General features: G+C 31.3%; 1 protein-coding gene across 1 annotated transcript in view; it reads right to left on the bottom strand.

Moving 5' to 3' along the window:
- Positions 1–15,173, bottom strand: part of LOC111705640 (glutamate-gated chloride channel) — a 44,841-nt gene that overhangs the window by 13,988 nt on the left and 15,680 nt on the right. The window contains exons 10-18 of the mRNA XM_023478257.1: positions 14,806–14,842; positions 14,255–14,326; positions 13,864–13,911; positions 7,275–7,336; positions 3,844–3,900; positions 3,347–3,371; positions 2,130–2,175; positions 1,818–1,869; positions 1,416–1,503 (exon numbers count right to left, since the gene is read on the bottom strand). Coding sequence (XP_023334025.1) covers positions 1,416–1,503; positions 1,818–1,869; positions 2,130–2,175; positions 3,347–3,371; positions 3,844–3,900; positions 7,275–7,336; positions 13,864–13,911; positions 14,255–14,326; positions 14,806–14,842 — 487 coding nt within the window. The remainder of the gene's footprint in view (positions 1–1,415; positions 1,504–1,817; positions 1,870–2,129; positions 2,176–3,346; positions 3,372–3,843; positions 3,901–7,274; positions 7,337–13,863; positions 13,912–14,254; positions 14,327–14,805; positions 14,843–15,173) is intronic.

Below are 15,173 nucleotides of genomic sequence, written 5' to 3'. Positions count from 1 at the left end.
GGAATAGGAAGACGGCATTTTAAGCAATATTAATGTGTTGTTACGCAAGCTCATGCTTCGTTATGAAGTCTATACTGCCTCTGTTTACCCCTGTTTTCAAGATGAAGATGTTGGAGATAAAACCTGTTTTTGCCGACAAATTCTTCTGTCTACACATGCGCGAGAAACTCGCGTGTTGTTCTTTCAGTTTGTTTCCCAGTATTAGTGTAAAGTTATTATTCGTGTTATATATTTGCTGATTATCGTGCTAAATTCGGAAGACTAATGTGGTAAATATGTCTTTAAGATATTTAAATGTATTCTTTGTGTTTTTAACGTCTGAGATTATGATTATTTATGAGTTGTATGATGGATGATATATTGTTGAATTGTATTCTCACAGCTTTTCTGTAAAAAAAGTTTTATTGTTAGATTGAAGATCTGTGCCGTCAATAAAACCTGATGCTATCCTGTCTTTGATTCATTATGACGAGTAGCGAGAGTAGAGGATCTTACGGTCAGGCCCGACGAAATACAGCAGGGTAGTTGTCTATTTAATCTTAACCCTATCTCTGTTGGGGTACTTGAAAACCAGGATATGCTGGGGGGGGGTGAGGTTGCATAACATGTGTATTTTTCTTCTTAGGTTTCTTTAAAATTGATCATTCTTTAATTTCCATTATTACTCGGTTAACTGTGCGTTTTTAGTAAAATCTATTTTGTATTGTTTGCAGAAAGATATAGAAACAGTCCAGACTCCAGGTTATTTAAGGAACTGAGTTTTTGACACAAACTCAAATTTTCTTGTGTGTATATCTTTGCAGCCGGATTGTTCAAATCTTTAAATTTTAAACCTAGATTTTTTAATCTAACAGACTTCATAGTTTGAAATATCTAAGGTCTACGACATTGTAAAGATATACGGATAAGAAAAATGAGTTTGTGGCAAAATAACTCAATTCCTTTGCCGGTTAAAAAATAAAGATATTGCTATCCTAAGTTTCGTTGTGGCAAAAAATTTTTTTTCGATAAATAATCTGATCAGCAGATCTACAGATGTTACCCTTAATCCAGTGGAAGGCAGGTCTTCTTCTTTTTAACTACAACGTTCTTGAGAATTTTTAATTTTGTAGCCAATTTATTTGAATTTTCGGGAAATTAAAATTGTCGTGATGTTTTTTTTTTAACTACAATATCGCTAGGGGTTCTTAAGTTTGGAGATCATTTATTTTAATAATTATGGAATTATAATTATTGGGGATTTAACTACAAGTCTAAGAATGCTGTAATTTGTAACTAGTTTAATTATCATTTTTTGCCTGGTTCATTATTAGAATCAGCAATATTAATTACAATCTTTACAAACATTTTTATAAAAAAAAGATTAAAATCCTCTCAGCACAGTATGATGACTTAAAAATGATAATAATTATTACCTTTGTGTATGCTACAGGGGGAAGGGAGCTGTTAATGCTAGAGGTTGTTGTTGACATCGCCAGCAGGGTTGTTATTGTCAGAGCCACCCTGTAACATTTACAATAATATTGTTAGAACCACCCTGTAACATTTAAAATAATATTTTCAGAGCCACCCTGTATTATTTAAATATGGTATTGTAAGAGCCACCATGTATTAATTGAAACAATATTGTTAGAGACACCCTGTAACATTTAAGACTATATCTTTTGTTAGTGACACCCTGTATAGTTTAAGAATATATTGTCGGAGCCACCTTGAGATTGAGAGGATATTTTTAAAGCCCCCCTGACAGTCCCCTGTGTTATTTAGGATGATATTGTAAAAACCACCCTGTAGTATTTAAGATTATAAAGAATTACCTAGCCGGGGCAGATTTATGGTCAAGCCAGAAAGACATCCAGGACACACATACTGAGAGTTATTCAATCGTTTTAAATTCATGTAAATATTATTCAGAAATTTTTTATTCATTAATATAATCTTTGAATCAGTTATGTTTTAAAAGATAATATAAAATGTTTATAATTCAATCATTCTAGAATGGTAAAAATAACATCTGTTCTTAAAAATTCTTTACAAGCGATGGAAATTTTCGTGATCTTTAATTAAAATTGTCTGAAATATTATTGTTTGACAAAAAATCAAATTCAGTTTGAAAAATGATTTAATACCTATCATAAATGTAGGTACGTAGATTGTCACCACATAGTAGGACAGCTGAAAATATATATAGATATGTTAATGTTAATTCTTTCTATACTTGGTGCCCGTGCACCGTTATACACTAGAAGAAGGGAACTGAAAATATATATAGATATGTTAATGTTAATTCTTTCTATACTTGGTGCCCGTGCACCGTTATACACTAGAAGAAGGGAACTGAAAATATATAAAGATATGTTAATGTTAATTCTTTCTATACTTGGTGCCCGTGCACCGTTATACACTAGAAGAAGGGAACTGAAAATATATAAAGATATGTTAATGTTAATTCTTTCTATACTTGGTGCCCGTGCACCGTTATACACTAGAAGAAGGGAACTGAAAATATATAAAGATATGTTAATGTTAATTCTTTCTATACTTGGTGCCCGTGCACCGTTATACACTAGAAGAAGGGAACTGAAAATATATATAGATATTAAAATGTTAATTCTTTCTATACTTGGTGCCCGTGCACCGTTATACACTAGAAGAAGGGAACTGAAAATATATAAAGATATTAAAATGTTAATTCTTTCTATACTTGGTGCCCGTGCACCGTTATACACTAGAAGAAGGGAACTGAAAATATATATAGATATTAAAATGTTAATTCTTTCTATACTTGGTGCCCGCTGCCCGTGCACCGTTATACACTATAAGAAGGGAACTGAAAATACATAAATATACAAAGTTTAGAAAATTCAAGTTTTCGGTGAGTAATCAGAGCTGAATGGGATATCCTTAATCCCGATCGGGTAATTTTTCTGGAGATCAATAACAAAAAGAGAACAAGCATTATTTAATCTGGAGATTAAGAATAAGAGTGGATCAAGCATTAACTCCGATATCCACCATTCAAAAGTTCCCAGCCCAGTTTGTTTAATTAGGTTTCTTGGAATACACGATTTACAACAGTTCCCTTGAACCCTTAATCTGATAAAAATGGAAGAAAGCGTCGATTTTATGACTAAGAAAGTTGTTATTTCTTTAAATTTCTCAAGTCTTAACCTGTAAAGCATGGAAAAAAGTTTTTTTTTCATTGAATTTCAAAAGTTTTCCTTAAAAGCATGGAAATGCGCATGATGCATAATGCATTTAACAGTTTAATATGAATTTAAAATTAAATCGAACTTCGTCTTAATTATTATTATTGATATAATCTACCAATTTATATAAAATGTACCTGACGTTTAAACTGCATAACAACACTGAAACAAAAATGTTCATTTTCAACGAGTAAAAACTTTTTAATTAATGGAAGGGAGTGACATGCTAGACATAGTAGTTGAGCTGAGTAGTAGTTGAGCTGAAAGTGCAGTATTGTAGAGAAAAACTCGAAAAGCTCCGCTACAGTGCCCAGCAAGTCACTCCCTTAAAAGCTGTTAAAATACTGACACTACTTTTATATATATACAAAACATAATCAAAAAAATGCATTCTCATTTCTTAAAATAAACCATAACCTGTGTCCGAATTTAATGAATTTAAGCCGCATCTAATATCCCTAAAAAACTTGTTTCTATTGAGCGTCGGCTAAAATCTTGAAAAATTTAATACAAATTTAAGCGAAACCAACCAAATTTGAGCCGCAGTTAAAATTTAAACCGCGGCTTAAATTCTTTAAATTCGGTCTCTGATGTTATGGATGAGAGCTCTCTTTAAACTAAATATCATGCTAACCTGAGACAACTGTAATGTCCAGTTGCAGTCTTAACGTCACAGCTGGCATCAATATACCTTAATCAATCAATCAATCAATCATTTAAAAATCAAACAATGAATTAGGCAATCAACAAATCAATCAATGAAACAATCTAGCATTCTTACAAATAATCAAAAAATCAATCAATCAAAAACTCAAACAATCAAAGATACAACTATGAATAATCAATTAATTAAATAGACACACAATCAATCAATCAAGCATTCAAAGATCAAGCAATGAATTAATCAAGCAATATTCAATTATTCAAAGAATATAATGATCAATCAATCAATTAATTAATTAAAAACTCAAACAGTCAAAGATCAAACAATCATTAAAAATCAATTAATCAAATAATTAAATTGACAAAAAATCAATCAATCAAGCATTCAAAGATCAAGCAATGAATTCATCAATCAGTCAATCAATTATTCAAAGAATCTATTCATCAATCAATCAATCAATCAATCAATTAATCAAAAATTCAAACAATCAAAGATCAAACAATCATTAACTGTCAATTAATCAATTAATTAAACAACTAAAAAATTCGTTAATCACCAATCTATCAATCTTTCAACCACCGAAAAATTCAAACAACCAAGCATATATTCAATACTTTAACAAACAATCAATTTAAAAAATCATCAATAAATAAGCAGTAAACTAATCACTAAATACATAACTCAATTTTACAAGTCAATAACTAAACTAGCAAAAAATAAAAAGATCATCACTAGATCATCAGTAAACTTCTCAATTTCTCAATTTCTCAATCAATTAATGGTTTTAACATCAATTAATCAACCAGGCAAAAAAAATCTTTTGAAAATCACTAATATTGATCTATTAATTAATGTAAGATTATCGTTTAGCAAAGAATAGTAATAATCAATAAAATGATGCAAAGCATTAATTAATCATTGAATTGTTCTATTGATAGATATCTACTTTATTTATAAAGGAACTGCAACATAATTGTGTAAACCTGTGATTATAAATCATTTAATACAAACATAATTCATAGTTTTTAATATTTTGGGTCTATTAAATTGTGTTGCAAGATTAGAAGTTCAGAGTTTGTGGCAAAACTCAATTCCTTTAAACAGTCAAAGTGAAAATTGTTAAAAAGAAAAAGAAAATAGGTTTTTCGATATAATATTCCTTTTCTTCTAAGTCAACATTCCCTTTAATAAAAACACTCATTTTTTTCATAAAATCACTTCTATATTCTGCTCATTCTTAGAATTATTTCTCAAAACGCTTTTAATATTTTGCAAATGCATTCCTAAGAAATGTGCAAAGAACATTATAAATTTGATATAATTTTCTCTAGGAACAAATTAAATTTTTGTATTAGAAATGCATTTGTAAATTTATAGATTTATAGATTTATTTTTGATTTTTCTTTTTTCTTTTTGTTTTACAATTGCATTTATGTAAGTAAACAAATTTTAACTTGAAAACAAGCAATCATTCCTCTTAATAACATTTGTTATTATATGAGCTATAGATCTAAAGTTCACGCATTTGAAAAGCACTTAAAAACCCTCCTATAGCACCCGAGGCGTTAGACATTTTGGTGACTTCAAGTGGCAATTCATCCCAATTGTCCTATAACCCAATCGGCCACTTCTCAAAGGTTAGGTTAGGCCCTTTGAGGCGCCGCAATTCTGCAATTGGGTCGAGCCCTGCGGCTAGAAGGGGGCTGAGTGCTGGTTGGGAAGTTGTCGCTTGGGAAATTGCACATTTGGGAAGTTGGGAACATACCTAACATCTAAAGATAGATGTCTTATTTTTATGAGCTGATCTTGAAAAGTTGGACAATGACATTTCCCATATATCCCATATATCCCATATATCTCATATATCCCATATATCCCATATATCCCATATATATATAAAATTTCAGGGTGGGGGTGGGGCGGGGGGTGGAATCCCGATATATTCTTATTGTAACTCAGATGGAGGTTTATAGAGTACACTTGTAAATTAAACATGCCCCAATTTTTTTTTTAAATGGAACGAGATTAATTGTAACATATCGCATACAGTCCTTCCATAAAATAAACTTATGTGTAATCACATATAAAAAAGATTTTAAAAGTGCTAATGTACACAGCACAGCTTTAATGAAAATAAAACTCTTGGTTTTTTTCCATGACAAAATCCTAAAATAAGTTTGTTTATATTTTCTGAGTTTAGAGATTGTATCCAGATTTAATCAAAGATGAAAGAAACTCAATTTACAGAATTTTAGAAAGAGCGCAGAGGGTCAATTTGGTTGAAAAGTAATTGAAATTTTGCCACAAACTCAAGTTATCTAAAGTACTTATATCTAAACAACTTGATGGTATAAATCTTTAATATTTCAAACTTATATTGTTTAATTTAACAGAATTCATAGTTTGAAATATCAAACGTATACGACATTGGGTTCAGAGGATATAGGGATTAGAAAATCAGAGTTTGTGGCAAAGACTCAATTCCTTTGCTGAGCAAACAATATTCTAAATTTTCATAATTTTATTCAGATCTTAAAAATTTTAGACTTTACACCATTGTCTGATTTACAATTATGTTTCAGAGGGAAAATTAGTCTTTTTTTCGTGTCAAATTTCTCATTGAAATATTTGAAAAAAATAAACATTTCTGTCTTTTAAATATTTGACTTGTGAATATATATTCAATATTTCTAGTAAATATATTCAAACTTATTCAAACAAATTGTTCCCTCTTCAAATTCTAAATATATTTGCCAAATGTATGTTTGGGGTGGATCCCCCCCCCCCCCCACTTGATATTCCCTTTATAAAGTATTTTGCTGGGGGTGACCCCCTCCCCCTCTAAATTCCATGTTTAATGTCTAAATATAACAAATTATACATCATTGGAAAGCTCTTATGCTTTACTTTTAGAATCTACAAAAACATTTGCAAATTTGCAAATGGATTTTTTTTGTAAAATCCAGTTAAGTAGTTAAAAATTAGCAAACAAAAATGTCCAAAAATAATAAAACATATACTTTTTAAAAGAACATAAAACTTAAAACTTAAAATGTGCAAATTTCTTTTTAACAGGTTGTTTGAAAATAATTTGTCAAAATTTCTATGCAAAACTTGTGCAATCCGTTTCCAATCATTTCATAGGCTTTCCAAAAAGCACAAAAATAATCAAAATTTGACAACTGAAAGTGGGTCAAAACAAAGATTTAGTTTGTTACAAGAAAAAGAGGTCATTCAGGCAGTGTGTCTAAGTACTAAGGTATAAGCCCAGTTTTAGGACTAATGGGAGGACTATAGGTTTTTAGTGCTTGCTATTGTTAATTTATTAAAAATCCAAGGGAACCCCCCCCCCCCTCCACCTCCCCGGGAAAGGGTTAAAGAGTAAAATTGGCAAAGTTTACCTTGAAAGTTCAAATCCTCCAGGCAGAAAGAGATTAGTAACAAACTGAACAGGGTCGGGGGGCTAAACAATATTAAAATATATTTGCTAAAGAACTGTTATTGTTTATGGGTAATATATTGATTAAAAAACTGTTCTTGTGTATAGGTAATATATTAAGTACTGTTCTTGTGTATAGGTAAAATATTAATTAAAGTACTAGTCATTGTGTATAGGTAATATATTGATTAAAGGTCTGTTCTTGTGTATAGGTAATATATTAAGTACTGTTCTTGTGTATAGGTAAAATATTAATTAAAGTACTGTTATTGTGTATAGGTAATATATTAGTTAAAGAACTGTTCTTGTGTATGGGTAATATATTAGTTAAAGAACTGTTCTTGTTTATGGGTAATATATTAGTTAAAGAACTGTTCTTGTTTCTGGGTAATATATTAGTTAAAGAACTGTTCTTGTTTATGGGTAATATATTAGATAAAGTACTAATCTTGTTTATGGGTAATATATTAGTTAAAGTACTAATCTTGTTTAGGGGTAATATATTAGTTAAAGAACCATATTTGTTTATGAGTAATATATTAGTTAAAGTTCTATTCTTGTTTAAGGGTAATATATTAGTTAAAGAACCATATTTGTTTATGAGTAATATATTAGTTAAAGAACCATATTTGTTTATGAGTAATATATTAGTTAAAGAAGTGTTCTTGTTTAAGGGTAATATATTAGTTACAGGACAGTTCTTGACTATGGGTAATATCAAAGGTTACCCTGACGTGAAAAGGCACTATGGAAAAGTGCATTTTTGTTCTCATACACTTAACATTAGACAGAACATTAGTCTTTTGGCTCCTCTAGTTTGGGATTTTATTGGATTTCATTTTTAGTTTATTTGTCAAACGTACTGCAAACTAAAGACAGAAGGAGATGGTCAAACATGTATGCGACATTACAATTGCAACTTTGTGACCTCGTAGATTTTGTAGTTTGGATTTCAAGCAAAATTATGGGAACTGAAAAGTTATCAGATTATGATACTCAAAACCATAGATTAATGAAAATAGCAGATAGGACACTAGATGTCGTTTTATCAAGATTTATAAGAATTTCGTTCATAATAACCCTGAGACAGAAATCCCAAAAGAGGTTACGCGTAGTCGGCGTGGAGCAGGCTCTCTCTCTGTCTTGAAATTCTATAGAGAGAGTGTGTTCAACGATGGTTACGCGTAACTCCTTTTACGCCTCTGCCTCAGGGTTATTGTAATTAACCCTATTCCTGCTGGGGGGGGGGGGTTAATTTGACCCCCCCCTGTAGTTTTTTTACATAACTCAAAAAGTATTGGTCTGAGGCTGTTGAAATTTTCTGACTTTTCCTACATACCCAAAGCCCTCCCTTTAGGCCTAAAACCGGGCTTTAATACTAACTGCCTGAGTCCTCAGTCAAACTGCCTGAATGACTGCTTTTTCCGGTAACAACCTAAATCTTTGTTTTGACCCACTTTCACTTGTCAGATTTTGATAAAATTTAGCTTTTTGAAAAGGAAACAGATTGCACAAGTTTTGCGAAAAAAAAATTGCAAAATTTTTGCAAACAACCTGTCAAAGGAAATTTGCACATTTTTAGTTTTTCTTGATTAAAAATCAGGTTATTTAAAATTTTGCAAAAATTTTTGCATATTTGAAATGGCATGGTCAAGGGCTTTTCAAAAATGTATAATTTTTCATTTTTTGGACAAATTTTTTTTTGCAAACATTTTTACTATATAACTGGATTTTGCAATAAAAAATTCAATTTTTGCAAATTTGCAATTTTTTTTGCAGATTCTAAAAGTAGAGCACAAGAGCTTTCTAATGATGTATCATTTGTCATATTTGGACATCAAACATGGGATTTAGAGGGGGGGTCAATTTGACCCCCCCCCCAGAATATGCTGGTTTTCAAGTACCCCAGCAGGGATAGGGTTAAATACTGATAAATCTTGAAAAGACTACATCTATGGTCCAATCTGTTATTTTAATTAATCGATGCTCAAAACACTGTTAAAACACACACATATTACTAAGATTGGTTATTATATAATTGATTTATAATGAGATGATCAGAAAAAAAAGATGAATGAAAAAGTATGAATAAATGATAGAAACGATTAAGAATATAAATATGTAATAAATACAGAGGCCCATAGTAATCTAGATAAATTATGTTGTACATTGTCCACAGATCTAAATGCACTCATTAGTAAATAAGCAAATCATGTATTGCAATTAACCCAACCTATGTATGTATATATATAACCTCGTCAAATCCACAGTGTGATTAGCTTAACTACGCTATATATAACAACACATAACTTGTAATTACGTCTTTTAATACTTAATCTTTAGAATCCAAATATAGTTAGTTGATATAGAGAATCTGCTTTGATTACTGTAAGAAAGTAATTTGGCTCGCATCGAAACATACAAGCTGAGATTATGCCCATTGATTTGAGCTAGTGTCCAGTTGACACCGAAAGCTCATGAGGTTGTTCCCATTGGTTTGGCATTGATTGATAGCTGACAAGTTCTAATTGAAACATTTGAACTGAGATCATGCCCATTGGTTTGGCATTGATTCGAACTAGTGTTCGGTTGAGATCCATAGCTCATGAGATTGTACCAATTGGTTTTGCATTGATTGATTACTAGCTAGTGTCAGTGTTGACATGGATAGATGGCAAGTTCTCTTTGAAACATACAAGCTAAGATCATGCCCATTTGTTTGGCATTGATCGATTACAAGCTAGTGTCCGAGTTTAGACATTGGCAGCAAAGTGAAACTGAGTTGTACCTGGATAGATACAGGTTTGAGGAACCCTTATGGAGTAGGGAATTAACTACAAATATAGATAGATGTCAGGTAAGAAAGATAGAGAATAGAGATAGACGTAAAATTAAACATAGAAAGATACATATATCAAATATAGATAGATAGATAGATAGATAGAAAGATATATTAATAGATAGATAGATAGATAGAAAGATACATATATGATATATAAATAGATAGATAGATAGAAAGATAGATTATAATATAGATAAATATATAGATGGATAGATAAATAGATAGATAAAAAGATAGATAGATAAATAATGATGATATGAGGATATCTGTTTATGGTTGGATGAAACCCAAGATATATTATCTCAGTTTCCGGACAAAGCTTGATTTTCTTTTTATCTGTATTTAATTTTTGACAATTGTTATCACGTATTTATTTTACAATATGATTAACATTCAAATGGTTAAGTTACACTTGCAAAAATACTATTGCCATAAATACATTTCTAATAATTATATTTGAAATAAATAAGTTACACTTTCCATACGTTACACTTAAAATAGTATTTGACATAAGTAATAAGGGTGTGAAATTTCTCTGAAACAATTTTACAGAAGAAAAGATGTATTCTACTAGGAATATTAAGACATGTTAAAAAATATGTTTTTCACAAAAATCAAAAATATGGGTTCAAATGGGGGTTAATATTTAAAAAGTCACTGGTATAAGTGAAAATGAAAATTTTGAAATACTTATTGAATTGGGTATCTTTGGAACCGAATTGAATTTCTAAATTCAAATCAATTTACATAATAGAAAAATATTGAAATTTGACTGAATAAGGCCAAAAAAGACATTTTTTAGTACTATAATAAAATTTATTCAAAGAAAAAATCTATTTTTAACCATAACCATGTCAGTGTACTGAAAATCATTGTAGTACCAAGAAGGGGATCGAGAGCCTAAAAGCAGATGCATTGTCAAGATCAGATCATTTAGATGAACCATTGAAGGAAGAAAACCATTGAAGGAAGAAAACGAAGAGTATCAGGCAGACAATGAAGTAGGAGAACTTAAGATAACTTATGCTACAGGTCCCTTACTATACCTTTCCTGTATAGTAAGGGAGTTTGTATACTCAGTATTTACAACAGATGAAGAATGGAAACGAAACAAAACAACCGTGAGTTGGCTTAAGTGTAGAACATATGGGAGAGATAGCCCTATTTTTCAAAAACAATCTCCCATTTGTAGCAAAAATAGAGGGTACATCCTCATCATTAGGGATCAATATATAGGTGTTGACTTCAAAGTCATCTTAGTAAAATAAAAGAGATCAATAAGGATATTTCTTAACATTTATTTAAAAACGAAAGTTTTGAAATATTTGCCCTAGTCAGGGTTGGAAATTTGTTGGTTAGAAATTAACAAAGGAAACTATTGGCGAATATCAGTAATCACATCATGGGAGTGTTGAAGAGCTTCTTGTTGGTGGTGCAGATCAACAGGAACTTGAACATCAGGTTTCCACCCACCCCAGGCTTTGTATCGGATCTTTGTATCGGGAGTCTTACACGGTCATCTGTAATACACAAGCGCTTCACCAAGAATCGTCTTCCTAATATTTCGAATTTCTGTTAACATTACCTCCTACCAGGGGTTAAATTAAAATTGGATTTTAATTTAACAAAGAGTAAAACAAATTCGAAACTTCAAAATCCAACCAACCAAGATACGATTCCCCAGATTTCCATATTTCAAAATGTTAACTTCAAAGTCATCTTAGCAAAATAAAAGAGATCAATAAGGATATTTCTTAAAATGTATTTAAAAACGAAAGTTTTGAAATATTTGCTATAGTCAGGGTTGGAAATTGGTTGGTTAGAAATTAAAAAAAGGAAACTATTGACAAATATCAGTAATCACATCATGGAGGGTGTTGTAAAGCTTCATGTGGCTCAGTAACATTTTGCCTAGTACAAGTTCGCCTAGTAAACTTTCGCCTAGTACATGTTCGCCTAGTTCAAGTTTGCCTAGACAACATTTTGCCTAGACACAGTTTGCCTAGACAACATTTCGCCTAGATAACATTTTGCCTACATAACATTTTGCCTAGATAACATTAGAGAGTAATTTTCGCCTAGATTAACATTCTTCAAATTATATTTAACCAGCTTTTGGAACAAAAAATACGCAATTTTCACTGTAAAAATTTCACAATTATCGTTTTGAGTACTACTATTCACATACTTGGATTGAAAAACGGGGTGGGAGGAGAGCATTGTTCCCGCCCTGTCTTTGGAACCAGTACGGTACAGTTTTAGAGGGTGGAATAGAAACAAACAATATGCTGGAATCCTTTAATTGTACCTGGAATTTTTTGTCTGGGTACAGTCCAAATGTTTGGCACATTCAGGACCAGTTTGTCAAACAAGATGCTGATGCAAGACGAGCATTTTTTTCTAATTCAGTTGGCCAGGATATGGCTGATAATACAGGCAGAAAGCAGAGAGCCAAGGATGCAAAACAGAGGGTTAAACTGGTGGTGGAAGCTTTTGCTACAATGCCTAAAACTGATTATCTGAAAATGCTGGCCCATGATCTCCAGCAAGCTAGTGCCCTTTAAGAACAAATTTGTAAACATTATTATAATACATTTTTTTTGCTTTTAATTGAATTTCTTGAGAAAAAAGAGGAACTTTATAAATTTTTGAAAAAAATTAGTGAATTTACCTAGGCGAAAATTACCTTCTAATGTTATTTAGGCGAAATGTTGTCTAGGCAAACTGTGTTCAGACAAAATGTTATCTAGGTGAAATGTTATCTAGGCAAAAAGTTAGTAGGCGAACATGTAATAGGCGAAAGTGTGCTAGGCAAAATGTTACTAAGACCTTCATGTTGGTGTTGCAGATCAACAGGAACTTTAATATCAGGTTTCCACCCACCCCAGGCTTTAGATCAGGGGAAGAGTTCTCAATTTTATCATTTTAGGGTTGAGGGATTATGTGTCTTCTCAATTGGATGTAAGCATCGACTGTTCCTAGCTGTGTACATGTATCACCATCATGAAGGAGCCAGGTTCCCCCCTGAGACAGGCTGTTAACATCTGAACTGTATCAATCTGACTGACGCCACTACCCCTCTTCACCAAGAATCGTCTTCCTTATATTTTCGAATTTGCGTTTACAATAGCTTGTTTGATAGTTAGGCTTGTGTCCCTGTGTTGCATTTAGAGCACTGGATTAATAGCTTGTTGGATAGCTAAGCTTAATTGTGTCCCTGTGAGGCATTTAGAGCCTGGATAAAAAGCTTGGTTTAATAGCTACAGAGATTGAGCCTAGTGATAGAAGCGTTGATAATTATCGGGATTGTAACCGTGTGGATCATGTCCTGGTGACTTTGATAGTGGACTGGTTGAACCTGGATAAATATAATTCCAGGACTTGTTACGGAGTAGGTGTTTACTACATAAATATAACATAGTTAAGCTATCTCCACACATGTGTACAGTGTAGTTTAAGTTGAATGTACGTATTTAAAGGATCACATGTATAGATATAATTGTAGTTAATCTAATCACAATGCATGTTTTAATCATATTACGTAGCTCAAGCTTAATATATCTAGGTATGATCAGGTTAACAAATATGGGGATTGCTGGATTTGCTACAGGCCTCTATATTTGCTACATACAAACATGTTTATTTGTTTACAACATGTTTGTTTGTTTACAAATATATTTACGTGTTTACAAACGTGTTTATGTTTTACCTTCCATGTATAAATAAGATCTTGAGAGGTCCAACCATAACTGGCAACCTTAATACAGAAACACAAAATAAGAAAAATTAGAGAATAATAATTTGTAAAGACAGAGTAGTAATTGTAGTATATTTACAATACCACTCTCTTCCGTTGATTTTAAGAACAAAAATTAACATTGATGAAAAATTAGTTTTTAAAGTTTAAATTAAAGTTTTAAATCACAATCCGCGAGGTTTTGGACAGCATTTTAATTAAAAGTATTGACAACGTTATCACAATTATTTCTTAATTTTATTATTATTATTATTATTATTATTATTATTATTAATATTATTATTATTATTATTATTATTATTATTATTATTATTATTAGTAGTAGTAGTAGTAGTAGTATTACCTTTAGTTGGCATGTCTGTGTATCCAATGGAAACAATTCAAGATCCATTGGACAGGAAAGAGTTAAAGAAACCTAGAGAATAGGAACTAATTATCTTCATGTAAAGGACTGTTCACAATAGGCATAAAATTAAGTGACCCTCGATGCAAGGATGACTTAATGCCCGATTTGTGAGGACACACTGGATAGCTTAGTCTGGTCAATTATGAATTAGATATCAATGTTTTCGTTTCTTCAAACTGATTTTTTCTATATGCAGTTGCTCTACGAAAGTTACTTGCACACATTTTTTTTGTTTCTATGAACCAATAGAAATCTCAGAGAAATAGATAACGTTGATTTTCGAGTCATTAAAACGACGGTATCCTCCACATTTTGGTCATAATAAGGTTTCAAGGGTACCATTGAAAATTGGGCATTGTCATCATTGAACAGAGGGTCACTTGAAATTACGCTTACAGTCCCTTTAAATTTCAGATCAATATTCTTTAAATTGAAAGTCACTAGGATCAATTTTTCATTTATGAAATTATAATTAGATAATGTTTTACCCTAATACTATAGAGGACATCTCCGTTTGGGAACACCCTGAAATGATGCAAGTTTTTGACGTTGCTTTTTTATAATTTTTCTGAAAAATCCTTTTTTTCTATCGACCTAACATTGAATTTTGATACTTCTGCTATTAATTGATTTAAACTCATGTGGTTATAATTAACCTAAAAGTTCTAATTGTTTATTTAATTATCAAGTACTACTTTATCTTTAGTTAAACTTGAAAAAATATGATTAGATCTTAAATATATGATTTAATCTAATATTTTGTTTTACTGAAAAAAACATGACCTTTTAGCTTAATCTTGAACTGAAGCAATATGACATGACATGACCTGACGTGACCTGACATTACCTGAACATT

The sequence above is a fragment of the Eurytemora carolleeae genome, unplaced genomic scaffold (genome assembly GCF_000591075.1).
Source record: "Eurytemora carolleeae unplaced genomic scaffold, Eaff_2.0 scaffold664, whole genome shotgun sequence".
Taxonomy (NCBI): domain Eukaryota; kingdom Metazoa; phylum Arthropoda; class Copepoda; order Calanoida; family Temoridae; genus Eurytemora; species Eurytemora carolleeae.
Note: the sequence above shows the minus strand (reverse complement) of the source record. Positions and strands in the feature narration are given on the sequence as shown.